Consider the following 27,841-nt stretch of genomic DNA (forward strand, 5'->3'; position numbering starts at 1 on the left):
AAAAGTCCAAGTTTTCTGGAGACAGTGACTCTTCTCTGCAATTGCATAATGAGTTTTTAGGCACTGAACACAATTATCCATAACTTGTAAAAATGCAGATGATTATTAGTTCATGCTCATGTCTTCCCTTGATCCTAGACCAGTTATCAGTACCACTGGATTGTTGTCTGAAATAACATCCTTTGTCATTTGAGGCACAAATAATTTAGCAGTCTACACAGAATAGTTTTCCAAGTTAATGTTTTTTGTGCCTTGATAAAACATGAATAACAAAAGTTACTTGGATAAGAAGGGGTATATTTCACCTTATAGCTCAAAATCCAACAGTGATGTGATCCAGGCAAGGACTCAGAGCAGGAACTTCAACACATGAACTGCAACAGAGACCACAGATGTGTGATGCTTACTGATCTGCCTCTACTGATTTACTCAGCTTGCTTCCTTACACATCTCAGGACCAACTCTCCATAGGCAGCACCACTCACAGTGTACTGGGCTTGTGCACATTAATCACTAATTAAAGAAATGTTTTATATGCTTTACTACAGGCCAGACTTGGGGGGGGGGTTCTCAGTCATGGATTCCTCCTGTCATATGTATCTCTAACTTGTGTCAAGTTGATTAAAAACAAAAACAATCAGGACACAGCCACCATTGTTTCCATTGCTTTTCCTGGCATATAATAAAATATTTTATGTTTTTGTTGTGTTTCTACTGGAATATGTGCTGTACCTTTTGTAGTATTGTAGCAACTTATATAAGAGATTATCAAATTAGAGTTCAAAATTAATTACAGAGGGAGACCCACAGGCAGCTGGCCCACCTGGTCTTCTGGCAGGTGTGGCCTAGGGTTCGACAGGGGGTGTTTGTCTGGTCTTCAGGCAGGCATGACCTGGAACCAGAAGCTGGGTCACTCAGGGACCTAGAATAGAACAAAAATGTGAAATTCTTCCTCACAACATTCTGCTATACTCATAGGTCAGTGCCTATCCCACTCATCATTGTAGTGGCTTTTTCAGCGGCTGATGGATGCAGATGCAGATTTTCATGCCCAATCATTAGGCAGAGCTCATGGAACCCTGAAGAACAGGTAGAGAAAGGATCCCAGGAATCAGAGGGGTCAAGGACACCAGGAGAACATGGCCCACAAAATCAACTAAGGAGGAGTCATAGTGGTTCACAGAAACTGAAGCAGCAATCTCAAAGCCTGCATGGATCTCTGCTAAGTCCTCTGCATATATGCTATGAGTTTTTGGCTTGGGCACTTTTGTGGTACTCCTAACAGTGTGCATGTTAGTGTGCCTGATTCTTTCATCTGTTTTGGGGCCGCCTTTCCTCCTACTCAGTTGCCTTGTCCAGCCTGAACTTTAGGGCTTGCGCCTAGTCTTATTGCATTTGTTATGACATGTTTGGTTGATATACCTGAGTGGCCTTCTATTTTCTGAAGGGAAACAGAGGAGTAACAGATCTGGGAGAAAAGGGCAATGTGGTGAGGAAGTGGGAAGAACAGAGGTATAGGAGAGTGAGAGGGGGAAGTAGGAGGAGTGGAGGGAGGGAAAATTAAGTTGGGATGTGTTGTATGACAGAATAATAAATAAAAAGAAAAAATAAATTTGTTCCTGATATTACTTCTAAAGAAAATTTTGTCAATTTCCAAATGGATATGTTGAATTTATCACATGATATTCCTTAAATTTCTTGTTCATTAATGGTGGCCTCAAAGGTAAGACAATCTTAATATTATTCAAAAAATCACTTTCATTAGAATATTTTTCCTCCTATGGATTTGAAATGGATAGCATTAAATAGTTTCCACTTAAACTTTAATTTCTAGTTAAAATCAATGATTCTGCCTGAAGGACCAAAAGGAGGCTCCATTTGCTGTTTGGAGGACCTAAGGTCTGTCATCTCTACTTCTAGACACTTACTTTCTGCCCCAGCATTCCAGGAAATCCAGGAAAACCCTGTGAAAGAACAACAAATACTGTGACTGTTTTGAAATGCCACTTGGAACTGGCTGTGGATACATTTGGTCAGCCATTTTTATGATGACTATCCCTCAATCCACAGGTGGGGGAGCTCCCACTTCTATTGCAGCACATCACTTGTACAGATTTGCCATTACCTTTTCTCCTTTGTGACCCTAGTCACCCCTTTCACCTCTGGATCCCTAGGAGAAAACCAAAAGAGAGGGTCAATGCACTAATATTGTACTTCTCTGTGTGTGTGGTGAGGGGTAGTTAGGGATAGGAGCATGTCAAACTGATATAGTCCTAGGCCAACTCCCTTATTTTTGCAAAGCTCCAGGCTCAGATAATATGTAGCTTGCTTTCTGGTTAGACCCACTAATCTTATTTTTTCTTTTGATTTTTGTTGTTGTTTTGTTTGTTTGTTTGTTTTGTTTTTCAAGCCAGGGTTTCTCCATGTAGTTTTGGTGCCTGTCCTGACTTTTGCTGTGTAGACCAGGCTGGCCTGGAACTCACAGAAATCTAACTGGCTCTGCCTTGTGCTGGGATTTAATTTAATCCCTTGTGCTGGGATTAAAGGTGTGCACCACCACTGCCTGGTGCCCCTAAGATCTCTTAAAGTTAGGTAATAAAAGGAAACAAAGAAAGTCCTGAGTCTCAGATCCTCTCATCACACAGGGCATGTGTCCGCAGGTGCCTGTTGGTGTTTGTTTTATTTTGGTAGAAGAGAAGGCTGTGTGATAGAAACCTGGCCTTAGGCTAAGTCCTCTCTTCCTGCACCCCTATGATGACTGAGGATGACTCCCTACCTGGCTCTCATTTGTTTCACTACTACCCATGGGGATCAGGAACCTCACTAGGAGGTCCTTTTTACCAGAATTGCCCTGCCTCAGGAGGCCTGCTCTTCTCTCACAGCCCAAAAATCAGCCTCTGGAAGGACAGAGGAGTAGCCAGGAATGATGGCTGCAGTTGACATCTAAAGAGAGAGCTGGGCCTGTCTTCTACTCACCTCCAATTCCAGTAATGTGCCCAGACCAAAACCTGGGAGGCTACCCACCACCAACTCTAGGATCTGGTCTGGCAGGAGAGACAAGGATTGACCTTTTCTACTCTGGATCCTGGGAAGCCCTAAAAGAAAGCAGACTGCTTATAATCAGCCTCCAAGACAGCTGGGTGTACAGTAAGAATGGAAGGACTCCTGAATGTGCTGCTTAGGTCTCTGCAGTCTACTGTGAGTTTTAAGTGGCATGCAGAGGTAAACAGGAAGATGTCCTGGGGGTTTGTGTTTATACAAGGCTTAAAAACAATGTAGCTTTTCTCAGCCCTCAAAAGCCTAATCCAGAGGCAAAACCCTGATAGCCAAAGAGAACAACAGGAGCATGATCCCTGTGTCCCTGTAGCCCAGGGCATGATGTCCCCCAAAGGCCTGACTCCCCAGCACAGGGTGACAGTCCTCCAGTCCTGCCCTCCCCATCTTTGTGGACAACTGCTGCTCCCCAGTCTTAGTGAGAGGGCCTGGGAATGTCCCTCTGGACCACACACTGAACTCAGTGCCCATTGGTCCTCTTGACCCCGCCAAGCCCATCACACCCAGGTCACCTTTTCCACCATAAGGCAAGTAGAAGATGGAAAAGGACCACAGTGTCAGTTCTTCCAGAAACAGAAACAGGGCTTGTGGGAAAAACTGGGATGGAACCAGGGGTGTTGGGTCTGGGTTATAAACTTGAGTTCCATATGCTCCTTTACCTCCTCCCGGGACTCCACTCTCCATCTTTCATGGTGGTTGTTGAGATTAAATAGAGAACAAAAATGCCCAAGATAACTCAGATCGCCAAACTAAATACTCACTAAGAAGCTATAAATGGTGATGTTTCATCTTTTCCTGGAAAGGGTTGTGAGAGGGTGAGGAGACAGTGTGAGGGACTCAGAAAATAGGCTTGCCATACATACAAATTCTTTGCCTGATTTACTTTTTGCATAGGGTGGGCCTTTCAGACATCTCATTATGCTCTCACCCCCAGTTTGAAGCCAAGCAGAGGGAAAAATCAGCCTCCGGATAGATAAATGGCAGGGAGTGGTTAACAAGTAGGGTGGGTTCTGTTGTGACTCAGAGTAAGCGTGAATCTTTTTTTTATAATATTTTTATTTTATAATTAACTTAATTTCACATATCAGCCACAGATTCCCCCATCTTCCCTCCTCCCACCTCTCAGCCCTCCCCTCCCAATTGACTCCCCACTCCCACCTCCTCCATGGCAAGGTCTCCCCTGGTGAGTCAGCCCAGCCTGGAAGACTCAGCCAAGGCAGGTCCAGTCCCCTCCTCCCTACACCAAGGCTGAGCAAAGTGCCTCAGCATAGGCCCCAGGCTCCAAAAAGTCAACCCATGCACCAAGGACAGGTCCTGGCTCCACTGCCTGGGGCCCTCCCAAACAGATCAAGCTAATCAACTGTCTCACTTATCCAGAGGGCCTGGTCCAGTTCCATGGGGGTTCCTCCACCATTGGTTCTCAGTTCATGCATTTCCACCAGTTTGGCTATTTGTCCCTGTGCTTCCTCCAACCATGGTCTCAACATCTCTCTAAGCTGGAATCTTAAGCATTCTCTATACTACAAAACTGCATGCCACCTCTAATTGTAGAGATACAAAGTCAACTATATGCTCATTGGGGGGTTAATTTGTGGGTTTTTTATTTTTGTTTGTTTTTGTTTTTTGTTGTTATTATTTTGTTTTTTTTTTAAGGCAGGATCTCATGTATCTCTGGCTGGTCTCATTTAAGTGAAGATGCTCCTGCATCCACCCACTGAATGCTAGGATTATAGGAAATGTATCACCACTTCTGGCTGCATATTCTGAATTTTGAATACCTTTATAAATTACCTTAAATGTAAAACTAAGCAAGTGAAATTAATTTTGCTAGCATTTTGCTTTCATTTTATTTGTCTCTTCAACATGTAATCACTATAAAATAATGAAAAAAAAGGAAACTTTGAAGTGTACATGTTGCATGCTGAGGATCGAGGTTAGGGGTAGTGCACTTGTCTAGCATGTACTGGTGCTGGGGCTCATAAGAGAGAGTGGAGGAACCAAGGTACAGGAACCTGCTACATAACTGCTGGAAGTATAGCTATACAATGATGCAGCCACTAGCACCAGAGTATGCACAGCATTTATAATAGAGAAAAGGTAGAAACCCCAGATAACTACTGCTTGATGAATGGGTAAACAAAGGGTGCTGTGTTAATACAATGGTCAAGTATCTAGCCCTGAAAAGGGGTAGAGTACTGCTACATCCTATAACATGAATAAACATCACAGACATTAAACTCAGTGAAAGAAGCAAAATGACAGAAGAATGGGATAGTTTCCTATTAGCTGGTTTGAATTCTATTAAACACCCAGAGTGATAAACCTGAAGCAGAAAGTTAGATTGGTAGCTGACAGGGGGTGGGGTCTGGAGGATGAAGAATAACTACTAGTGAATAAATGGTTTCTTCTCCAATGACAAAAATATTTTAAAATCAAATAGGATGATGATTGCATACTTTTAAGAACATACTAAGAAAATCATACTGGATTGTATACTTTAATAGAGTGAACTTACTAGATAAGTGCATTACATTATTATTTAAAGTTTACATTTATTTCACGTGTATTATGTTTTGCCTGCATGCATATGGTACACTGTGTGCATGTCTGGTGCCTGTGAAGATAAAAGAGGGTGCTGGATTCCCTAGAACTGCATTTACAGATGGTTGTGAGCTCCATGTGGGTGCTGTTGTGGGTCCCAGGGTTTGTAGCTGAGAGATATTGAGGATTACCTTTCTCTCCAGTACAGACTGCCTTCCAGTACCATGAACTCTGGTTAGTAGGTGAAGAATCTAGTTAGACGTCAGCTGAACTTCTCCATGTTCAATGACAGAAGTGTTACTTTCAGAAACAAGACTTCACATCAGGTTGTGCAGAGACACCAACAGCCTTGGAAATACCCTGTGCTATTTGGGGGTTTCTGAGGGTCCCTTTGGTTAAGGACTCAACAGGCTGTACCTTGCCCCTGGCACAGGAGGTTTAAGATAGTGGCATAAGATGTCTAATTGGAGCCTTGTCAAACCTATTATGTTTTGAGCCCGTTTAGATTCCTATCACTTATGTATAGGAAGCTTCTGGGGTAGTCAGTTCCCATATAGTTTTTCAAAGGGTCTGCAGTGTTGATTGTCCCTGCTCATATTCCCTCCTTTATCCTTCGCTCCCATCTTCCTCTAATTAAACCCTCCTAATCTAGTGCTCATGTATATCTTCAACACACTATAGACTTTCCCCTTCCTTGAGAGATACTCTCCTCCCTTCTGGTCCTTTACCAAGTACCAAACCTCTGTGGTTACTAGATTGTAGTTCCCATATCAGACTTTTAAAGGAAAAAAAGTACAAATCAAAAACAGTATTTGTCTTTTTTGGGTCTGGATTGGCCCACTCCGGATGGATTTTTTCTATCTCCATCAAGCCAGTCTTAGGGAGGTATTTTCTCATGGCTGCAGGACTGTAAGGACCTGACACATCACCCAACTCCCCCAGTGTTTTGCTTTGGAGGCCCTGCAGGTACCTATATTCCAAAATTCCAATTGACAGTGCTTTGCTTTATACAAATAATAGAACAATAAATTATATTTTCAAAATTGTCTTTGCTTAATAAACACATTCTTTAAAAATACTAAATTTCTCAACTGTATTTATCCATTCTGTCAATCCATTTATTCCCCACATGGAACTTAGGTATCTCCTATACAGCATACACATAAAGCCCAGTCAGCTTTCCTTACATTCCATAAATTTAAATATTGACTACAAAGACTCATGCTCATTTGAATCCTAATTTTCTTTTGGTTTAAAGCTTTTTGAAAATAAAAGCAAGGGAGCTATGATGCAGTGGGTTATCTCCTTATATTTGCCATTTTTGGAGTTATGAACTCATTGGAGGTTGCAAGGCAAAGCACTATGGCCTGCTTTGCTACCATTTGGTGTCTGGATTATCAGGGACACTCTGTCTATTGTCTGAGGACTAGGCTGTGTCCCTGTTGGCAGCAAATATAGAAATATTACTTTTGGGCATTGAGAAGTGAAAAAAATCAAAGTATCAATGACTGAGGATTTAGATTTTTGTTACTGCTATTTTCATCTTGTTTGCCTTTCATAGTTTTAAGAGCTAAAATTTACATAGATACAAGTGACCTGTAGAATTGCCATGGGCCTGTGTACTATATCATATTTCATTTTATATAAGGCACAGTGGACTGCAAGATAACCTTTTATTTTTTATAGTGGCAGAGTTAAAAATATTGCCAATTATAGTCATAAAATATCATGGCAGAGATTTTAGCAATGCTAAAATGTGAAATAAAGAGTAAGGTAGGCACAGTGGCACTGACCTGCAATCCTGCCTACTGGGAGGATTACCAAGTTCAAGGTCATCTTGGGGAATATTGTTTTAAAATATTGTAAACATATTTGAATAAAAAAATGTTCCTTAAGAGTAGGTATAATTCTGTTATTTCTCTTTATTGGAATATTGTGTTTGTTGTCAGTAGGAAGACTAATCATTATTGTATCCACCAAACACTGAATGTCAGGTGCTGGAAGCACTTGTCCATGCTCTTGAAGATGTGAATTGAAGCATCACAGTAGGACAATGTAAGATAGCTACAGTGTTGAATCCCCATCCTGTGCATGGGAAAATTGAGTTATGGAGCTCATAGAAAGCCTAATATATAACATGTAATATTGCCAATAATAGTCATAAAATATCATGAATTATAAGTGGCAGAGATGTCAGTGATGCTAAAACGTGAAATAAAGAAAAAGTAGGCACAGTGGCTCTGGTCTACAATCCTACCTATTGAATACTACTATATATAATATATAACTAGTTTATAACAGCAATTAAAGTAGGATTTAAATCCAAGCTGAATTCAGTCTGTTGGGTGTTCTGTTATGCAGATGCGCTGCTCTAAGGAAGACTGAAACTTGTGATAGAACACTTACCTTAAATGGGATGGCCATGCACTATATCCCTAGCACAGCAAATGAACACTTGAGTAGAGAAATAAGTAAATAATAAAACTCCAGTTACTTCTCTTACATCAGAAGGAAATGAAGTTTGCTATCTAGTACTTACAGTTGAATGTGCCTTTATATGATAATCTGTAATTTCCTAAAATATCCTTTCAATTTGTAGGATGTCACTCCAATACGCCTGGGCACACAATCATCCAGACATGGTAACATTGTTATTATCCAAAAAGGCCTCTATTGACATCCAGGATGATGAAGGCTACACACCCTTGATTAAGGTAGCTCTTAGACAGCAGTTTTAATATGAATTGCATTAGATCTTGTCCTTGTTTGTTTTTATGTTGCTATGATAAACCTGACCAAAACCAACTTGGGAAAGAAAATGTTTATTTGGTGCACAATTCCACATCACAGTCCATCATGAAGGGAAACCAGGGCAGGAGCTCAAGTCAGGAACCAGAGGCAGGAACTGAAGCAGAGATCATGGGGGCAATGCTGCTTTTCCATGGCTTTTTCCAAGGCTTGCAGCTTTCTTAGAATACTCTGGACTACCTGCCAAGCTGTGCAACCACCTCTTGGAAGAGGTGCCCTCCCACATCAACCTCAATCAAGAAAATGCTCCACAGACTTTCCCACAGCCCAGTCTGATAGAGGCAATTCCTCAAGTGAGGATCCCTCTTTCCAGGGATCTTCAGCCTGTGTCAAGTTAGCAAAACAAATGAACAAGCAACCTCCCTCACTATAACAGCAACCAACTAGTGCTGATGAGATGCTTTAATATCTAGGTGTATTGGCACACTCCTGAAATTCTGTCACTTGGAAAGCTTTGGTGGGGAGATTATGAATTTAGGCAAGACTAGGGTACTTAAGAAGACCCTGTCTTAAAAAGAGAGGGAAATATGCATAAGCTGAGCAATTTCTCTGATCTAAGTGTAACTATTCAATGCAATTTTAGAAATATTTATCTTGACTTTCTTGAATTGAATGTCTCTTTCTTTATACAATACCAACAGGCCACACAGAGGGGCAATGTAGAATGCATAACTATATTACTGATTCAGGGTGCTAATTCCCACCTGAGTGATTTAAGTGGAAATACAGTCCTGCACTGTACCGTTTCCAGGGACAACACAAAAATTGCCAGCAAACTGCTAGAATATAAGTCTGACATAGAAGCAAAAACTGAGGTAAACATCATTCAACCTCATCCCCAATGTACTTCCAGGATAGGACGCTCAGATCCACCTATCACATGCCAAAGCTCAAGCTTTGATCAAATTTGACTGTGATGTCATGTGATAGGGTTGGGGCAAAGGAGACAAGACCAACGATAATTTATAGACATCGGTTCTCTCCTCTCACCATTTCAGTCTGAGGGATCAAATTGGAGTTGTCAGTCATGCTGGCAAGAATATTTATCAGTTTAGCCCTCTCAGTGGCCCACTGATGTATGTTTTGACTGAAAATCTATTAGCATTAATATACACAAACATACGCACACACACACACTTGACAGCACACGAATAAAAGAAAACAAACAAATGAAAATGAAAGCGTACGCAAGCACTCCAGTGCCAGCAGATCACTCTGCTTCCATAATGATCTGGGATCCATCCCAGGAAACACAATTTCCAGCAAACTCCTTGACTACAACCCACGTGTTGAAGCAAAACTCAGGGAAAGATCATTCAACATCATCTCCATCATACTTCTAACAATGACACTCATATCAACAAAAAAGTAAAAAACAGCATTTCTCCTGGTAGTGAGATCTCCACTTTAAAGAACATCAAAAGTGAGATGGACCTGTCTTCTCATGATGAGGTAATAACTGATAGCTGCCAAGAAAAAGAAATATATTTACTGATAATTCCCACTAATTTGACATGTAACATATTTGCTTGTGAGAGGAACGATGTCTCTGTGTTCCTATGTCTGCAGTATTGCAAATAGTGTCAGAAAAGAGGATCCCAGCCTGGCCCATTACTTCACCTCCTTCATATCCTCACTTCTGGGAACACACAAGCTAATCATCCTCTAAGGCACTAGTTCTCAACCTTCCTCAGCCAGTGACCATCTGATGACCTATCTCATGTTGTGGTGAACCTGCACAGGAAATTATTTCCCTTGCTACTTCATAACTGTCATTTTTTGTGTCTTATGAACTATAATGTTTATATCTATGTTTTGAGAAGGTGTTAGGTGAACCCTGTGAAAGAAAGTCCTAGGATTCCCAAATGGGTCACTACCCACTTGTTGAGAACCACTGTTTTCATGGGTATGTGATAGTAAATTAGACTATGGAGACAAAAATCAGAAAAGGAGCTACTTGAATCAGAGAGACACAAACACAAACAAATGAAGAGAATAAATGTTAGAGAATCATGCAGTAGCTAATGTCAACAGGAACCTACCCAACATACTTGTATGACTTTAGTGGATTTATTTTAGGGGTGGAAATGTTTTGAATGCATTCTTTCTGTGCACTCTGTGTGTGGCCTACCCATAGACACCTAGGTGTACTTTGGATCCCCTGGCACTGAGGTTCCAGATGGTTCTCAGCCAAGATGTGGGTGCTGTGAATCAAACCCAGAGCCTCTGCCAGAGCAAAAAATGTTATGCACAGCTGAGTCATCTTTCCAGACCCCAGAATGAATATGTTTCTTATTCACATGATCATAAGCAAAGGCAAAGATGTCCTTAGTAGAAACAATGAGTCAGCCTCAGGGTGTTTGCTAAGATTTTGGACCCTAGGCCTCATCAGCCTGCCAGTTTGGCACATTGAAATGCAGAGAACTTATAGGCAGGAAGAACATGAATAGGAGGCTGGGCATGTTGGTACACTCCTCTAATCGCTGCACTTATGATGTAGAGGCCTGCTGGTCTCTTTGAGTTCAAGGATAATCTGGTCTCAATTTATTTGGTGAATGGGAAAAGGCAAGAAACATGTTTGCCACAGCAGAAGTGTGGAGATCCAAGGATAATTTTTAGGAGTTGTTTCTATCCTCTCACCATTTCAATCTCAGGGTTCAATTGGACTTGTCAGTCATGCTGGCAAGTGCCTTTATGACATTAGCCATTTGGTGGCCTTAATATATATGCTTTGAATGTAAATATATCAGCATTAATACACACACACACACACTCCACAAAATACAAATGAAAATGAAAGCATACCCCAGCACTCCAGTGCCAGCAGATCCCTCTGCATGCAGGCATAATGACCCGGGATCCATCCCAGAAAACACAATTGCCAGGAAACTGCTTGACTACGAACCATGTGTTGAAAATACTCAGTTAAAGATCATTAGACATGGTTCCCATTTTACTTCCAGCAATGAAACTCAGATCCACCTATCATATGCCAGAACTCAGGTGGACTCAATGAAACTGAGCAAAAGAGAGTGAAACACTTTTCTCCTGGTCTGTTTTAAATCTTGGTTTGCATAATTTAAAGGAACCCAGCACAGCCTATTTTGTGTCAGAAGACGGCTTCATTTGAAAATCAAGCAAATAAAGGTTTGGGGTTCACACACACTTCACATACACATCAAACAAAAGAATTGATTTCCTTACCCGAGAAAGTTCATCCTCTACCTTTCCTTTGCAGAAGCGTGAGGAACAGATTGTCTCTGGAAGTAGGTTCTCCACTGTCAAGACCATCCCGTGTGTCATGGACCTGTCTTCCCTAGATGAGGTAATAACTGATAGCTGCAAAGAAAAAGAAATATATTTACCTTTAATTCCCACTAATTTGACATGTAACATATTTGTTTGTGAGAGGAACGATGTCTCTGTGTTCCTATGTCTGCAGTATTTTATATAGTTTCAGAGAAGTGGAACCTAGCCTGGCCCATTCCTTCATCTCCTTCATACCCTCACATCTGGGAACACATAAGATAATCACCTTCTAAGGCACTAGTTCTCAACCTTCCTCAGGCTGTGCCCATCTGATGTACTTCCTCATCTTGTGGTGACAGTGCACAGAAAATTATTTTCCTTGCTACTTCATAACTGTCATTTTGTGAGTGTTATGAATTATAATGTCTATATCTATATTTTCAGAAGGTATTAGGTGACCTCTGTGAAAGACAGTCCTGGGATTCCCAAATGGGTCACTACATACCTGAAGAGAACCACTGCTTTCATGGGTATGTGATAGTAAATTAGACTATGGAGATAAAAATCAGAAAGTGAGCTACTTGAATCAGAGAGACACAAACACAAACAAATGAAGAGAATAAATGTTAGAGAATCATGCAGTAGCTCACGTCAACAGGAATGTACCCAACTTACTTGTATGTCTTCAACTGATTATTTTATGTGTTTAAATGTTTTTCATGTTTTCTTTCTGTGTTCTTTGTGTGTGGCCTGTCCACAGACATCCAAGAAGGCTTTGGATCCCCAGGAACTGCTGTTTCAGATGGTTGTCAGTCAAGATGTTGGTGTAAGTAAACTTCAAAAACTCTCGGTTTGGTGTCCCAGGTTTCAGCACTAAAATGTTAGCAAACTGATGGCTGAAACTGCAAGGAGACAGTTCAGCCCTAGACGGGGAGGGATCTCTGACGCCTCGAGCTACTCATAACAAGAAGTCTGCCCTGAAGGTGTCCCGGACACCTGGAGCTGTTTAACACAGCTGTGATGGCTGGGACTGCAAAGAAACAGACTAACCTTGGAAAGGAAATTTTTCTGATCTCTCCGGAGAGTCAGGCCTAAAACGGCTTTAGCAAGAAAGGGTATCCTGACTCTTCAGGAATGTCAGGATATACCTGGTGTGATGGGGGATGGTCTCCCCACAGGACACAGCAATTCTGCTCCTATCCTGAAGAGCTACAATCTGAGGTTAAGTGTTAACAGCTCTCTTTTGCTCAGTCCACCATGGGATGTCCCAGCATGTTGGGAACCAAAATATGGATGATCTGGCATGACTACACCCTTGATAATCGTCACTAACTTACAAAAACACCCGTTCATCACTAACTTACAAAAACACTTGTTCCTGGAAAAACCACAAAATGTACTTTTACAATAACTTCCTGAAACATGTTCAGGTTGGTCAGTTGCACAAGCTTTGGACCAAAGAGACCTCACCCTGATCCTATTCTTCAGACATTTTCCATCACTCCCCCTTCCCCTATTCACTTCTCCTATCCCCCAGTACATATAAGCCTGCCTTGCCTTGCAATAAACGAGACCTTGATGCGACTCAGACTGACTCTGTCCTTTTTATGTGCCTGGTCTCCTTTCTCTCTCGCCCCCATTGGTCTTTCAGGAGGTGCCTCCTCGGGTCCTACCTAATAACCTGACCTGCTGGACGGGTCACCAGCAAGGTTCTTCTGTTCACCAGTCAGTGAAGGTCTTCACCCAAAACTCTTTTGAGAAAGAGGTTTATTTGGGAAGGAGGAGTTCAGGAGAGTAGCTGCCTCCACCAGGGTGGAGTGAACAGCTCACAACTGACCAGGCAGGGTTGTTTATATAAGATGTCAAGGGGAGGAGTCAACTGTGATTGGTTAGTTTATTTTCTGCCCTGGGATTGGCCAGTATTGTGAGTAAGGGGCAGAGATGGCCCTGATTTCAGGGCCAAACTGTGTTTCTTTTTCTTTCTTTCTTTCTTTCTTTCTTTCTTTCTTTCTTTCTTTCTTTCTTTCTTTCTTTCTTTCTTTCTTTCTTTCTTTTTGGTTTTTTCGAGACAGGGTTTCTCTGTGTAGCTTTGCGCCTTTCCTGGAACTCGCTTTGGAGACCAGGCTGGCCTCAAACTCACAGAGATCCATCTGCCTGGCTCTGCCTCCCGAGTGCTGGGATTAAAGGCGTGTGCCACCACCGCTTTTTTTTTTTTTTTTTTTTTTTGGTTTTTTCGAGACAGGGTTTCTCTGCATAGTTTTTCGCCTTTCCTGGAGCTCACTTGGTAGCCCAGGCTGGCCTTGAACACACAGCGATCCTCCTGGCTCTGCCTCCCAAGTGCTGGGATTAAAGACGTGCGCCACCACTGCCCGGCTCAAACTGTGTTTCTTTCACTGTCCTTTCTTGGCTTTTTGACACTACCTCCAAGGCCAGGGCACATTTCTTTCACTGACTATGATTCTAGGGGCCAAGAGTGTTATTTTGGTACTAGTTTCCTAGTCAGGACATATTTCCTGGGTTCTGGGTTTGGAGATAAAATGTTCATTTCTCTGGCTCAGGTCCCAAACACAGGCTGTTTCTTTCCCTGGTCCTGGGTCATAGGGCCAGAATTCTAATGTCCTGCTCTGTGATTGGTCGATTTCACATGTCAGTTGGACAGGGGCAGGGATGGCTCTGATCTGAGATAAACTGTGTTTTTCTCACTGGCCTTATATGAGCAATCCTTCCCTAATTCTAGGCTCCAGGGTCAAGGTGGGTTTCTCTAGCCAGCCCGTTTTCCCTCGTTGCATGCTGTGAATCAAACCAAGGTCCTCTGTCAGGGCAAAAAGTGGTATATACTGCTGAATCATCTTTCCATACCCCAGAATGAATATGTTTGTTATGCACATGACCATAAGCATGGGACAAGATATCATTAGTAGAAATAATTAGCCAGCCTCAGGATGTTTGCTAAATTCCTAGACCCTAGGCCTCATCAGGCTCCCAGTCTGACATGTTGAAACACAAAGAACTTATAGGCAAGAAAAACATGAATGAGAGACTGGGCATGTTGGTACACTTCTATACTCCCGGCACTCATGAAGCAGAGGCAGGCTGGGCTCTGATCTCAATTATTTGGTGCATGGGGGAAGGCAAGAAACATGTGTGCCACAGCAGAAGTGTGGAGGTCCAAGGATAATTTATAGGAGTCGGTTCTCTCTTCTCACCATTTAGGTCTCAGGGATCAAATTGGAGTTGTCAGTCATGCTGGCAAGTGCCTTTATAGATTAGCCCTCTCAGTGGCCCTCTGATGTATGCTTTGACTGAGAATATATTAGCATTAACACACACACACACACACACACACACACACACACACCAAAGTAAAAAACACACAAATGAAATTGAAACCATACAAAAACACTCCCATGCTAGCAGATCACTCTGCTTGCAGGCATAATGACCTGGGATCCACCCCAGAAAACACAATTGCCAGCAAACTGCTTGACTACAACAGACATGTTGAAGCAAAACCCAGGGAAAGATCCTTGACCATCGTCCCCATTGTATTTCCAGCAGTGAGACTGAGATCCACCTATCACATGCCAAAGCTCAAGCATCTCCATGAAAGTGTTCACAGTGAAACACTTTTCTCTAAGTCTGTTTTTAATATGGCATACACAATTTAAAGGGACACAGCACAGCCTCCTGTGTTTCAGAAGATGGCTTCATTTGAAAATCAAACAAATAAAGGTTTTGGGCCCACTCACACTTGACAAACACACCAAACCTAAGAATTATTTTCCTAAACCAAGAAAGTTCATCCTCTACCTTTCCATTGCAGAAAAGCGAGAAACTGATTTTCTCCAGTACTGAGGTCTCCACTTTAAAGAACATCAAATGTGAGATGGACCTGTCTTCCCTAGATGAGGTAGTAACTGATGGCTGCAAAGAAAAACATATATTCACTGGTAATGCCAACTAATATGAATTGTAACATATTTGCTTGTGAGAGGAACAATGTCTCTGCGTTCCTATGTCTGCAGGATTGCAAATAGTGTCAGAGAAGAGGAAGCCTGCCTGGAACATTCCTTCACCTCCTTCATACCCTCACATCTGGGAGCCCACAAGCTAATCACCTTCTAAGGCACTAGTTCTCCAACTTCTTCAGGCTGTGACCATCTCATGCACTTCCTTATGTTGTGGTGACTCTCCACATAAAATTATTTTCCTTGCTACTTCATAACTGTCATTTTGCGAGTGTTATGAATTATAATGTCAATATCTATATTTTCAGAAGGTGTTAAGTGACTTCTGTAAAAGAGTCCTAGGGTTTCCAAATGGGTCACTACCCACAGAGTTGAGAACCACTGTTTTCTTGGGTATGTGATAGTAAATTAGACTATGGAGACAAAAATCAGAGAGTGAGCTACTTGCCTCAGAAAACATGAACACATACAAATGAAGATAATAAATATTAGATAATCCTGTAGTAGCTAATGTTAACAGGAATGTGCCCAACATGCTTGTGTGTTTTCAATTGATTTATTTTAGGTGTTTAAATGTTTTGCATGAATTCTTTCTGTGTACCTTGTGTGTGGCCTGCCCACAGACTTTCAAGAGGGCATTTGATAACCTAGATTGGAGTTCCAGATTGATGTCAGCTAAGATGTGGGTGCTGTGAGTCAATCCCAGGTCTTCTTTTTTTTTTTTTTTTTTTTTTTTTTTTTTTTTTTTTTTTTTGGTTTTTCAAGACAGGGTTTCTCTGTGTAGCTTTGCGCCTTTCCTGGAGCTCACTTGGTAGCCCAGGCTGGCCTCGAACTCATAGAGATCCGCCTGCCTCCGCCTCCCGAGTGCTGGGATTAAAGGCGTGCGCCACCAACGCCCGGCCTCAATCCCAGGTCTTCTGACAGAGCAAAAAGTGGTATACACTGCTGAGTCATCTTTTCTGACCCCAAAATGATATCTTTGTTATGCACCTGATCATAAGCACATGCCAAGATATCATTAGTAGAGATAATTAGCAAGCACCAGGGTATTTGCTAACTTCCTGGACCCTAGGCCTCATCAGTCTGCCAGTTTGACACATTGAAATGCAGAGAGCTTATAGGCAGGAAGAACATGAATAGGAGGCTGGGCATGTTGGTACACTCCTCTACTCCCTGTACTCATGAAGAAGAGGCAGGCTGGTCTCTGTGAGTTCAAGGACAGCCTGGTCTCTGGGAAGGCAATAAATATATGTGCCAAGCAGAAGAGTGGAGGTTCAAGGATATTTTATAGGAGTTGGTTCTCTCCTCTCACCATTTCAGTCTCAGGGATCAAATTGGAGTTGTCAGTCATGCTGGCAAGTGCCTTTACGACATTAGCCCTCTCAGTATGTAGGTCCTGCTATTTATGTTTTGACTATAAATGTTTCACCATTAATACACACACACACACACACACACACACACACACACACACACACACACACACCACACACACACACACACCAAAATACAAATGAAAATGAAAGCATACCCAAGCACTTCAGTGCCAGCAGATCACTCTGCTTGCAGGCATAATGACCTTGGATCCATCGCAGAAAACACAATTACTAGCAAGCATCTTGACTACAACACACATGTTGAAGCAAAACCCAGGGAAAGATCATTGAACATCGTCCCATTGTACTTCCACCAATGACACTCAGATCCCCCTATCACAAATCAAAGCTCAAGCAGTCTCAATGAAACTGTTCAGAGTAAAACACTTTTGTCCAAGTCTGTTGTTAATCTTGGTATACATAGTTTAAAGGAACACAGCACAGCCTATTTTGTTTCAGAAGTCAGCTTCATTTGAAAATCAAACAAGTAGAGGTTTGGGGGCTCACACACACTTCACATACACACCAAAGAAAAGAATTCATTTCCAAACCTGGAAGTTCATCTTCTACCTTTCCATTGCAGCAAAGTGAAAAACAGCTTTTCTCCTGGTAATGAGATCTCTACTTAAGAAGATCAAAAATGCAAAGGACCTGTATTCTCTTGACGTAATAACTGACAGCTGCAAAGAAAAAGAAATATATTTACCTTTAATTCCCACTAATTTGACATGTAACATATTTGCTTGTGAGAGGAACAATGTCTCTGTGTTCCTGTGTCTGCAGTATTTTACATAGTTTCAGAGAAGTGGAACCCAGCCTGGCCCATTCCTTCACCTCCTTCATACCCTCATGTCTGGGAACACACAAGATAATCACCTTCTAAGTCACTAGTTCTCAACCTTCCTCAGGCTGTGACCATGTGGTGCACTTCCTCATCTTGTTGTGACCCTGCACAGAAAATTATTTTCCTTGCTACTTCATAACTGTCATTTTGTGAGTGTTATAAATTATACTGTCAATAACTATATTTTCAGAACTTTTTAGGTGACCTCTGTGAAAGAGAGTCCTAGGATTACCAAATGGGTCACTACCCACAGGTTGAAAAACACTGTTTTCATGTGTATGTGATAGTAAATTAGACTATGGAGACAAAAATCAGAAAGTGAGCTACTTGCATCAGAGAGACAACAACACAAACAAATCAAGAGAATAAATAGTAGAGAATCGTGAAGTAGCTAATGTCAACAGGAATGTACCCAACATGTCTTCAATTAATTATTTTAGATGTTTAAATATTTTGCATGAATTCTTTCTGTGTACCTTGTGTGGAGGCTGGCCACAGACTCCCAAGAGGCCTTTGGATCCCCTGGAATTGCAGTTCCAGATCGTTGTGAGCCAAGATGTGGGTGTAAGTAAACTGCAAAAACTGTGGGTTTGGTGTTCCAGGTTTTAACACCAGAATGTTAGTAAATCGATGGATTTAACTGCAAGGAAACAGTTTAGACCTAGAGGGTGAGGTATCAAGGATAACTGGAGCTACTCTGAACAAGAGCTCTGCCCTGTAGGTGTCCTAGACACCTGAAGCTGTATAGCACAGCTCTAACGGCTGGGACTGCAAAGAAACAACACAACCTTGGAAAGGAATTTTTTCCGACCTCTCTGGAGAGTCTGGCCTGGAACTACTTCAGCAAGGAAGGGTATCCTGTCTCTTCAGGAATGTCAGGATATACCTGGTGTGATGGGGTATAATCTTCCCACAGGACACAGCAATCCTGCTCCTATCCTGGATGGCCACAATCTCAGGATCAGTGTTACCAGCTCTTTCTTTGTCAGTCCACTACTGGAAGTCCCTGCAAGGTTCTTCTCTTCAGCTCCCACTTGCCTGTTCCACTATATGACATCCCCAGCAAGGTTCTTCTGTTCACCAGTCATTGAAGGTCTTCACCCAAATCTCTTTTGAGAAAGAGGTTTATTTGGGAAGGAGGAGTTGAGGAGAGTAGCTGCCTCTACCAGAGTGGAGAGAACAGCTCACAACTGACTGGGAAGGGCGGTTGATATAGAATGTCTAGGGGGCAGAGTCAACTGTGATTGGTTAGTTTATTTTCTGCCCAGGGATTGGCCAGTATGAGCAAGGAGCAGAGATGGCCCTGATTTCAAGGCCAAACTGTGTTTCTTTCACTGTCCTTTCTTGGCTTTTTGACACTACCTCTAAGGCCAGGGCACATTTCTTTCACTGACTATGATTCTAGGGGCCAAGAGTGCTATTTTGGTACTAGTTTCAGAGTCAGGGCGTGTTTCATGGGTTCTGGGTTTGGAGATAAAGTGTTCATTTCTCTGTCTCAGGCCCCAAACACAGTTTGTGTTTCTTTCCCTGGTCCTGGGCCCTAGAGCCAGGATTCTAATGTCCTGCTCTGTGATTGGTTGATTTCACAAGTCAGTTGGACAGGGGCAGAGATGGCTCTGATCTGAGCTAAACTGTGTTTCTCTCACTGACCTTACTTAGCTTTTTGACACTACCTCTAAGGCCAGGGCACCTTTCATTCACTGACTCTGATTCTAGGCACCAAGAGGGTTTCTTTGGTACTGGTTTCAGAGTCAGGGCATATTTCCTTGGTTCATTTCTCTGGCTCAGGTCCCAAACACAAGTTGTGTTTCTTTCCCTGGTCTAGGCCCTAGGGCCAGGATTCTGTTGTCCTGTTCTGTGATTGGTTGATTTCACAAGTCAGTTGGACAGGGGCAGAGATGGCTCTGATATGAGATAAACTGGGTTTCACTCACTGGCTTTATCTGAGCCATCCTTCCCTAATACTAGGCTCCAGGGTCAGGGTGGGTTTCTCTAGCCAGCCCCTTTTCCATACATTGGGTTCTGTGAACCCAGGTTCTCTGCCAGAGGAAAAAGTGGTATACACTGCTGAGTCATCTTTTCAAACCATAGAAAGAATATGTTTGTTATGCACATGACCATAAGCCTAGGCCAAGATATCATTAGTAGAAATAATTAGCCAGCCTCAGGGTGTTTGCTAACTTCTTGGACCCTAGGCCTCATTGGACTGCCAGTTTGACACACTGAAATGCAGAGAACTTATAGGCAGGAAGAACATGAATAGGAGGCTGGGCATGATGGTACACTCCTCTAATCCCTGCACTCATGACACAGAGGCCAGCTGCTCTCTGTGAGTTCAAGGACAATCTGGTCTCAATTTATTTGGTGCATGGGGAAAGGCAAGAAACTGGTTGCCACAGCAGAAGTGTGGAGGTCCAAGGATAATTTATAGGAGTTGTTTCTATCCTCCCACCATTTCAATCTCAGGGTTCAATTGGACTTGTCAGTCATGCTGGCAAGTGCCTTTATCAGATTAGTCCTCTCAGTGGCCCTTAGATGTATGCTTTGACTGTAAATATATTAGCATTAATATAAACACATACATGCCCACACACCAAAAAAAAAAAAGAAAGAAAGAAAACAAACAAATGAAATTGAAACCATACAGAAGCACACCAGTGCCAGCAGATCACTCTGCATGCAGGCATAATGACCCGAGATCCATCCCAGAAAATACAACTGCCAGTAAACTGCTTGACTACAACCCATGTGTTGAAGCAAAACTCAGGGAAAGATCATTGAACATCATCCCCTTTGTACTTCCAGCAATGACACTCAGATCCACTGATCACATGACAAAACTCAAGCAGACCCAATGAAACTGAGCAAAACAGAGTAAAACACTTTTCTCCTAGTCTGTTTTTTTTTCAGTTAGGTAAAAGAGAATATGTTTATTGGAAAAGCAAATAAAGCAAATATTATAAAATCTGGTTACACACTCATCACTTCATCTTCCTCTCCAGAGCACACCAGAAAACTCTGTTTCCTAGATGTCTTTGCACTGAGATTGAGGGAAATCAGACTAGGCTGTGAGTAGAAGTCATGTTTAGTCCTGGACACTACACACCCTGGGTTTCCATCTTCCTCCTTGAAGGTTGTGGTCCCCACATAGCAGCAGCAACAAGAGAGCAAAGGGTCTGGAGTCCTCTGCCCAGAGCTCCAAAACCTGGAGCAAACTATGATATAGACAAAACGTAAACTTTGCTTGTTCTCTCCGGGCTTATTTGTTTTTACAGCACAGCTTATCTTGAACATATAGAGAAATCACCCTGAATGCAATGAGACAAATGAATGTATGGAATACAGAAATGAAGTTGGAGAGGCACAAGCAAGAAGCTCTCAACTGAAGTATTTATAATTGGTGTTCAATATTAGCATCTTTTTATATGTGTCAATCATTTCATTTCAGAGAGGCCCTCTTCCAGCCTCTCCTTTCTCTGCACTCTGACAAGCCAGAACCTTCTCCGAATTCTTATTAGGTTATAAACAAACTCCTTTACAAGTAACACAATATACTGAACTCTTAGAACATTTTTTAAATGAATAAATGAAGATTTCTTTTTGAGATTGTGGTATGTTTTTCTAAGCTTTGGTTAATTAAAAAAAACAATTTTGGTGAAACTTTTCACTGCCAAAGCGTCAGTACACTGAATAATTTTATGTATTTACTTATTTTTTGCAGTCTAGAGATTTATGTCTTCCCTGGGTTCTGGAATATTGTCTTAGTATATCTTTCACACATTCCCCTCCCCCATATGACTATTCTTTCCATTTGGAACACCAATTATAAATACTTCAGACTAGTCTGTTTTTAATGTTGGTATACATAGTTTAAAGGAACACAGCACAGGGTATTTTGTTTCAGAAGTCGGCTTCATTTGAAAAAAAAAATGTACGTATGGTGCTCACACACACTTCACATACACAACCAAACAAAAGAGTTAAGTTTCAAATCCGAGAAAGTTCTTCCTCTTGCAGAAAAGCAAGAAACAGCTTTTCTCAGATAGTGAGATCTCCACTTTAAAGAACATCAAAAGTGCAATGAACCTGTCTACTTTTGAGGTAATAACTGATAGCTGCAAAGAAAAAGAAATATTTACTGGTAATTCCCACTAATTTGACATGTAACCTATTTGCTTGTGAGAGGAATGATGTCTCTGTGTTCCTATGTCTGCAGTATTTCAAATAGTGTCAGAGAAGAGGAAGCCAGCCCGGCCCATTTCTTCATCTCCTTCATATCCCCCTTCTGGGAGCCCACAAGCTAATCACCCTCTAAGGCACTAGTTCTCAACCTTCCTAGGGCTGTGACCATCTGATGACCTTCCTCATGTTGTGGTGAACCTGAACAGGAAATTATTTTCCTTTCTACTTCATAACTGTTATTATCCTAGTGTTATGAATTATAATGTCAGTATGTATGTACTCCAAAGTTCTTAGGTGACCTTTCTGAATGAGAGTCTTATGATTGCCTAATGGATCACTACCCTCCGGTTGACAACCACTGTCTTAATGTGTATGTGATATTATATTAGGCCTTTATCAGCTTAGCCCTCTCACTTATATTTTGACAAAAAATATTTTTACACTAATACACACAAGAAAAAAACTGCACACTCACTTCATCACATGCTGAGTACTTCCCTTGCTAGCCTAAGTACCTTGGTTCCCATCCATAACTAACGGCAAGCATCTCACGTACACAATCCCAGCAGACCTTTATCCATATAGGAGGCTGAGAGTAGAACAACTGTGAATCCTATAAGCCAGCCAGAGTAGAACACACAAATCAGCAGAAACAGTAAAAGACCCTGTCTCACCGAATAACAGGGAGAATCCCTCCTGTGGGGTTATACTTTGGCCTTCACATATGTACACATGCACAACACACACACACACACACACACACACACACACACACACACACACACACACACAAACACATTCACACACACATACACACACTAGTATTGTACAAACAAGCATAGAACTGCATGCACACAAGCCTGCACACACCCTATTGGTAAATAATTTTTAGAATCATGTGAAATTATCTACTCTGGTAAATAAATGGTCTGTATAAACTCATTAGTACTCCTGTTGTAAAACAGTTCAGGAAAATACCTTTAGGGTCTTCTCACTCATTTTCAGTGTTTCTGTTTTTCTTGTGGCATGTGTCCCGGAAAACTATCCTTGTACCATGTGGCCTATGCATTCCCTTTTTATAACTGACTTAAGCATACTTAGTTAATGAGGAAGAAGCAATGAATGAAACATGTGACATATGAAAATGTGTCCTGGGGGCTGGAAAGATGGCTCAGTGGTAAAGGGCACTGACTGCTCTTCCAGAGGACATGGGTTCAATTCCCAGCACCCACATGGCAGCTCACAACTGTCTGTAACTCTAAGATCTGAACCTTTACATAGACATACATGCAGGCAAAAGCACCAATGCAAATAAAATATAAATAAATAAATTATAACAAAAGAAAGAAAAAGAAGATGTGTCTAAGTCTGATAAGTATTACATGCTTTGATGGGTCCAATTCTCAATGAAACCACTGAACCAAAAATTTTCACATGATTCATTTGAAGTGTTGAGACATATAATGTTTAGACCAATAATGCTTCTGAAGCTTTAATCGTCTCTGTGTTATGTTGACGATGCTGGGTAAGTTTTCGAATGTGTGAGTTTTTCACATAAGTAGCAAATACCTCCTCAACCCTGATACCAAAAGGTAAAAGTAGACTGCTAAATTAGGTATGTCACTGAGATGTCATGAATGACAAAGACCTGGAGTCATTATTTGTTGTGGAATAAAAGTCAGTGAGGGTTTCCATCTGTCAAGCAGCATCAAATACATTTTCAAAACTCATACTTCATAAATGTACCTGATTAAATCAACTGGTCTTCTTTGTATACTATCTAAGCCAACACTATGGAATTGCCTCGCCTGTTTTTGGCATAATCCTCTGGGTAACACCCCTTCAGTGCTTCTAATGTATCCTTCAGGCTTTGTTCATGTCACTCATACTGTAATTAGATGATGGTTCTATTACTTTCTATTGCCATGCCCAAGGCAACTTCTAGAAGGAAGGGTTTGTTTGGAGTGGGGCTTATGGTTCCAATGGGATGCATACAGTTCCATCACCATCATAGTTCAGGCAGGCAGGCATGGTGCTGGAGCAGCAGCTGAGAGCTACAGCTGACTCACACAAGAAACAGAGAGCTCCCTGGAAATAGCACAAGTCTTCTGAAACCTCAAGGTGAACGAACAATGACACAACTCCTCTGAAAAGGCCACACCTCCTAATCCTCCCCCAGATAGTTCCACCAACTGGTGGCCAAGCATTCAAATATATGAGCCCATGGGGGCTGTTCTCACTCAAGCCTCCAGAGAGGTGCTGGGGCAGGCCATTATAGCTATCCTCCATGTATAACAATAGCCATAGTTAAGGAGTAAGAACTTGGAAGGCATCTCCCAGAATCCTTACTTGCAGCTCCACAGCTCCCCTCTGCTCTGGGTAGTGACACATTTTGCTCATGCATTTCAAAATCACCCTCACTGTTCTGCTGTCCCAGGAACCTAATGAGCAATTGTGAAAGGTTGTGGGGAAAGCATTAATGCAGTGCAGAAGAGAGAGGTTCCTTTTGTTCCCAAAGCTCCTCATTGTCACATCTTCTTAATCTGGCCAGAATGCAAAATCCCAGTCATACAGACAGGAAAGGACACATTTTGTCCTTTCTTTTTACAACTTCCCATTATACAGAGAATGACAGTGTCAGGTAGTAAAGACAAGAGGGAAAGAAGGCATAAAGCTGAGCAGGTCCCCTTTTAAATTTCCCAAAACTCTGGGCCTTTTACTCAAACAGAAAGGAAGCAGAAGGTACTGAATATCAATGGCTGTTGTGATAAAATTAGACTGAGAAAAGAAACATTTGGGGGCTATAAATCAAGACCCTGACATTAACAGATAAGTCTTAAAATGAATAAAATCAGTGAAAATGTTAATGAAAACTAACGTCTCACATTTTCCTTAAAGGTTGAAAAGAAGGCACCTTGTGATCCCCATATGACCGTTTGGCACAATTTGGTCCATTTACCACCTACATGGGATGGAGAAGGAGTTGACCCGGTTGATAATAAAAAAGGTGCGCATTCAGCCCAGGACACTGTTCTGGATCCCACAATTATTTAGGTATTTGCACTGGGCATGCAAGGGGAGACGATATGCTGACCCTGAGCCTGCTCTTGGTCACCACACTAGTGACACCATGGACCCTTTTCAAACACTGACCCAGTTCTTGAAGCGTGTCTTAGAGCAGAACACAAGTGTAGTAGATTCACTACTGATCGGGAATCTTCTCTTGTTCATGTGCCATGTGACACTCCAGAACCTACACAGGGTGGCAACAAAATTTTTGGTTCTGTAAATACAGCTGACCACACCAGCTATACAATGAACACCTCTATTAAATCTATTCCTCCTCTGGCAGAAGACATGCTGCTGCTCCTGATAACATCAGTAATGTGGTTCCTGGTATCAATTATGATGATGATAAGACACATAAGCAATATAGCATTCCGCAGACAAAGTCATTCAAGAGATTATAGGAACCAAAACATTGGACAAGGTGAGACCACAGAAATGGTTTAAAATAGATGAAGATTTTTGTAGTAGAAATCTAATTTTTTGGGCACTAGTATGTAAGATTAATAAATTGCATGCTTTATATAGAACTTTTAGGCATTTTCTAGCACCAGAAAAAAATTGATTCTTTTTTTCCCAATAATATTAAAAATATATCACATAAAAATAACAGTTTAGTCCAACGAAAGTGCCCAAGTAAAGCTGGTAGGTTCACAGTTGTCTCCTATTCTGGAACGAGGGAATTTCTTTCACTCCTAATGTGAACGTTGTGTTTTTCTGAATGGCTAAGCAGAGATATATAACTGTTAAATATTAGTTTCTATTTTTCTGTGTGCATACATTTTGACTTATGAGTATAGCATCTTCTTAGAAACAAATATTTCAGAAGAAGCAATATCTGAGAATAGAACCAACAAAATGAGGCTCCACCTTCTCACACCTTCTCAAACACAATACTAATGTCACTACATAAGATTCTACTGATGATGCCACTGCTACTGCTGATCCCGACGATGTCACCAGTGATGTTCTTGATGATGCAACTGATAGTTCTTTCTTTTCTTTTTAGTTGCTACGGAAGCTGATAATTCTCTGAAAGAATACAACAAATGACAATCTGTCAGGAAGATTTTATATAAAATAGACATGATTAACTATTTTCTGACAGAAGACATAGTATATATTGAATTCTGTATATGTTTGAAATATTTTCCCATTAAAATGCATTATGCAAATATTTTAAGCTGTTTCTTGGTATTGTACAAACTAATCACCTGACCTCTCAGTGATATGTTTAAGGGGAAAGATTTTTATTATAGATACCAGAGTTTGAACAGAGTGATCTGGAATGTCCAAAGCAGAAGCAGATGTTGGCTGAACATAGTCCATAGTCCGTAGTCCATAGTCAGCCAACTGGACCTGGCTAATGTTAGAAGCAGAAGCAGCCAGAGAGGCAGAGAGAGAGAATGAGACAGAGGAGGAGACAGAGAGAGGGAGAGGAACATGGAGATAGGAGGAGAGAGAGACACAAAGAGAGAGATTTATAAAGAGACTGAGAAGGTGTGAGAAGGGATGCTTCTGAACTAGAGGGAGTTTAGGGTAGGGGAGGAGGGGAGAGGACCTAAAATACTAGCATAGACTTTGAAATGCATAACAAGTATTTGTGACACTGAAGGAGCCTGGAGGCTAGCATGGGCGGCATTATGGTAATATGCACCACAGGCAGCCATTCATAAGGGAAATGACACCTTTGGGTAGAGATTCACAAGTTTTTGAGGAATGTGGACTTCTATCTACCTTCCCAGTAATCCTCTTAAAGTCCAGGTTGAGCCCATTTCCAGATATCTGGGCCTGGCCTTGGAGTTTTGGGAATTGCAGTTTTCTTTGGACATAACAGGCATCAATGAATTTTACTGGATTTTCCAAGTCACAAATCAGCCTTGTTGAGGTTTACATATTCAAACTGCTCAAACACAAGTAAAAACACCCACAAAATGTCATATTGTCCTTAACATCCATAGGGGTCAAGTGTGGTTGCTTACTTGCATTTCCTTTTCCTTTAATTTGATGCTACAAGCTGCAAAAATATACAAAGTAGGATTTCAGCTGATGATGACAAAGCTAATACCTGGAAAAAGCCAAGGGCCTTCCAGAGGTCAAGCTGAGGTTCAAGGAGCCATGCTAATATTTGGCTTTTGATTATCAGCCTTTTCCTGCTATGAGTTTCTTGTGTGCTATTGTAGCTTTTCCATCATTTATTGGGCACCATTTCCCCTCTACTAAAGAAATATTTAGATAACCTCATGCACTGACAGCTATGCACAGCCAGAACCCCAGTTCAAGTCTCCCTGTAATTATCATCACTGGCAGCATCTGGCCAGGTCCATCACCAGATGGAGGAAAGTACCTTATCAGAGATACCTCTGTACTCTCTAAGAACAGACTTAAGCATCCAGACTACCCCTTTGAGAAGGCCTGGCAGATGTGCCAATTAAGCTTAACTTCCTCCTTTCCCAAAACTTACCTCTAATTCCACATCTCCCTTTAACTATCACCAGAGGAATCACAGGTTGCCTAGTAACCAAGCACACTTTCCCCCACCCTGCAGAAAAAACAGGAGATAGCTTGGACAGATAAGAGCCACAGGAAAAAAGAAGACAGTTTTATTTTCTCCCATTGACCTAGCAACTTATAGATTCTTAACATTTTCTGCCAATCATGTTTAAGATTATAGTTGAGCACATTAAATCCCTCTTCTTAGATGTTACCTGAATTTAGCCCTTAGTTAATTCATTTCCCCATTAGTCACTTTC

General features: G+C 41.6%; 2 protein-coding genes and 1 pseudogene across 24 annotated transcripts in view; 1 reads left to right on the top strand and 2 right to left on the bottom strand.

Annotated features, from left to right (window-relative positions):
- LOC143270126 (uncharacterized) overlaps nt 1–19,034 on the bottom strand; it is a 53,744-nt gene extending 34,710 nt beyond the window's left edge. For 3 of the 19 annotated variants that reach the window (XM_076558980.1, XM_076558981.1, XM_076558979.1), the window contains exons 1-8: nt 17,548–17,697; nt 15,463–15,576; nt 11,608–11,742; nt 2,977–3,095; nt 2,126–2,170; nt 1,929–1,964; nt 824–922; nt 306–374 (exon numbers count right to left, since the gene is read on the bottom strand). Coding sequence is in view for 6 of the 19 variants with exons in the window: in XM_076558987.1 (XP_076415102.1) it covers nt 824–922; nt 1,929–1,964; nt 2,126–2,170; nt 11,608–11,621 (194 nt within the window). In the remaining 13 variants the exon portion in view is untranslated. Of the gene's footprint in view, nt 1–305; nt 375–823; nt 923–1,928; nt 1,965–2,125; nt 2,171–2,976; nt 3,096–11,607; nt 11,743–15,462; nt 15,577–17,547; nt 18,213–18,878 lie in introns of those variants that run through there. The other 16 variants (XM_076558978.1, XM_076558971.1, XM_076558975.1 and 13 more) reach the window with 16 other exon arrangements.
- Nucleotides 1–26,265, top strand: part of LOC143270128 (uncharacterized) — a 71,007-nt gene extending 44,742 nt beyond the window's left edge. Inside the window, exons 2-7 of one of the 5 annotated variants that reach the window (XR_013047094.1) lie at nt 8,195–8,309; nt 11,642–11,728; nt 12,097–12,182; nt 12,413–12,478; nt 24,921–25,029; nt 26,098–26,265. Coding sequence is in view for 3 of the 5 variants with exons in the window: in XM_076558992.1 (XP_076415107.1) it covers nt 8,196–8,309; nt 11,642–11,728; nt 12,413–12,478; nt 24,921–25,076 (423 nt within the window). In the remaining 2 variants the exon portion in view is untranslated. Of the gene's footprint in view, nt 1–8,194; nt 8,310–11,641; nt 11,729–12,096; nt 12,183–12,412; nt 12,479–12,830; nt 13,711–24,920; nt 25,096–26,097 lie in introns of those variants that run through there. The other 4 variants (XM_076558993.1, XM_076558994.1, XR_013047095.1 and 1 more) reach the window with 4 other exon arrangements.
- The window catches only part of LOC102913078 (excitatory amino acid transporter 4-like), a 106,325-nt pseudogene that overhangs the window by 56,192 nt on the left and 22,292 nt on the right, over nt 1–27,841 (bottom strand).

Source organism: Peromyscus maniculatus, chromosome 22, assembly GCF_049852395.1.
Source record: "Peromyscus maniculatus bairdii isolate BWxNUB_F1_BW_parent chromosome 22, HU_Pman_BW_mat_3.1, whole genome shotgun sequence".
Classification (NCBI taxonomy): Eukaryota; Metazoa; Chordata; class Mammalia; order Rodentia; family Cricetidae; genus Peromyscus; species Peromyscus maniculatus.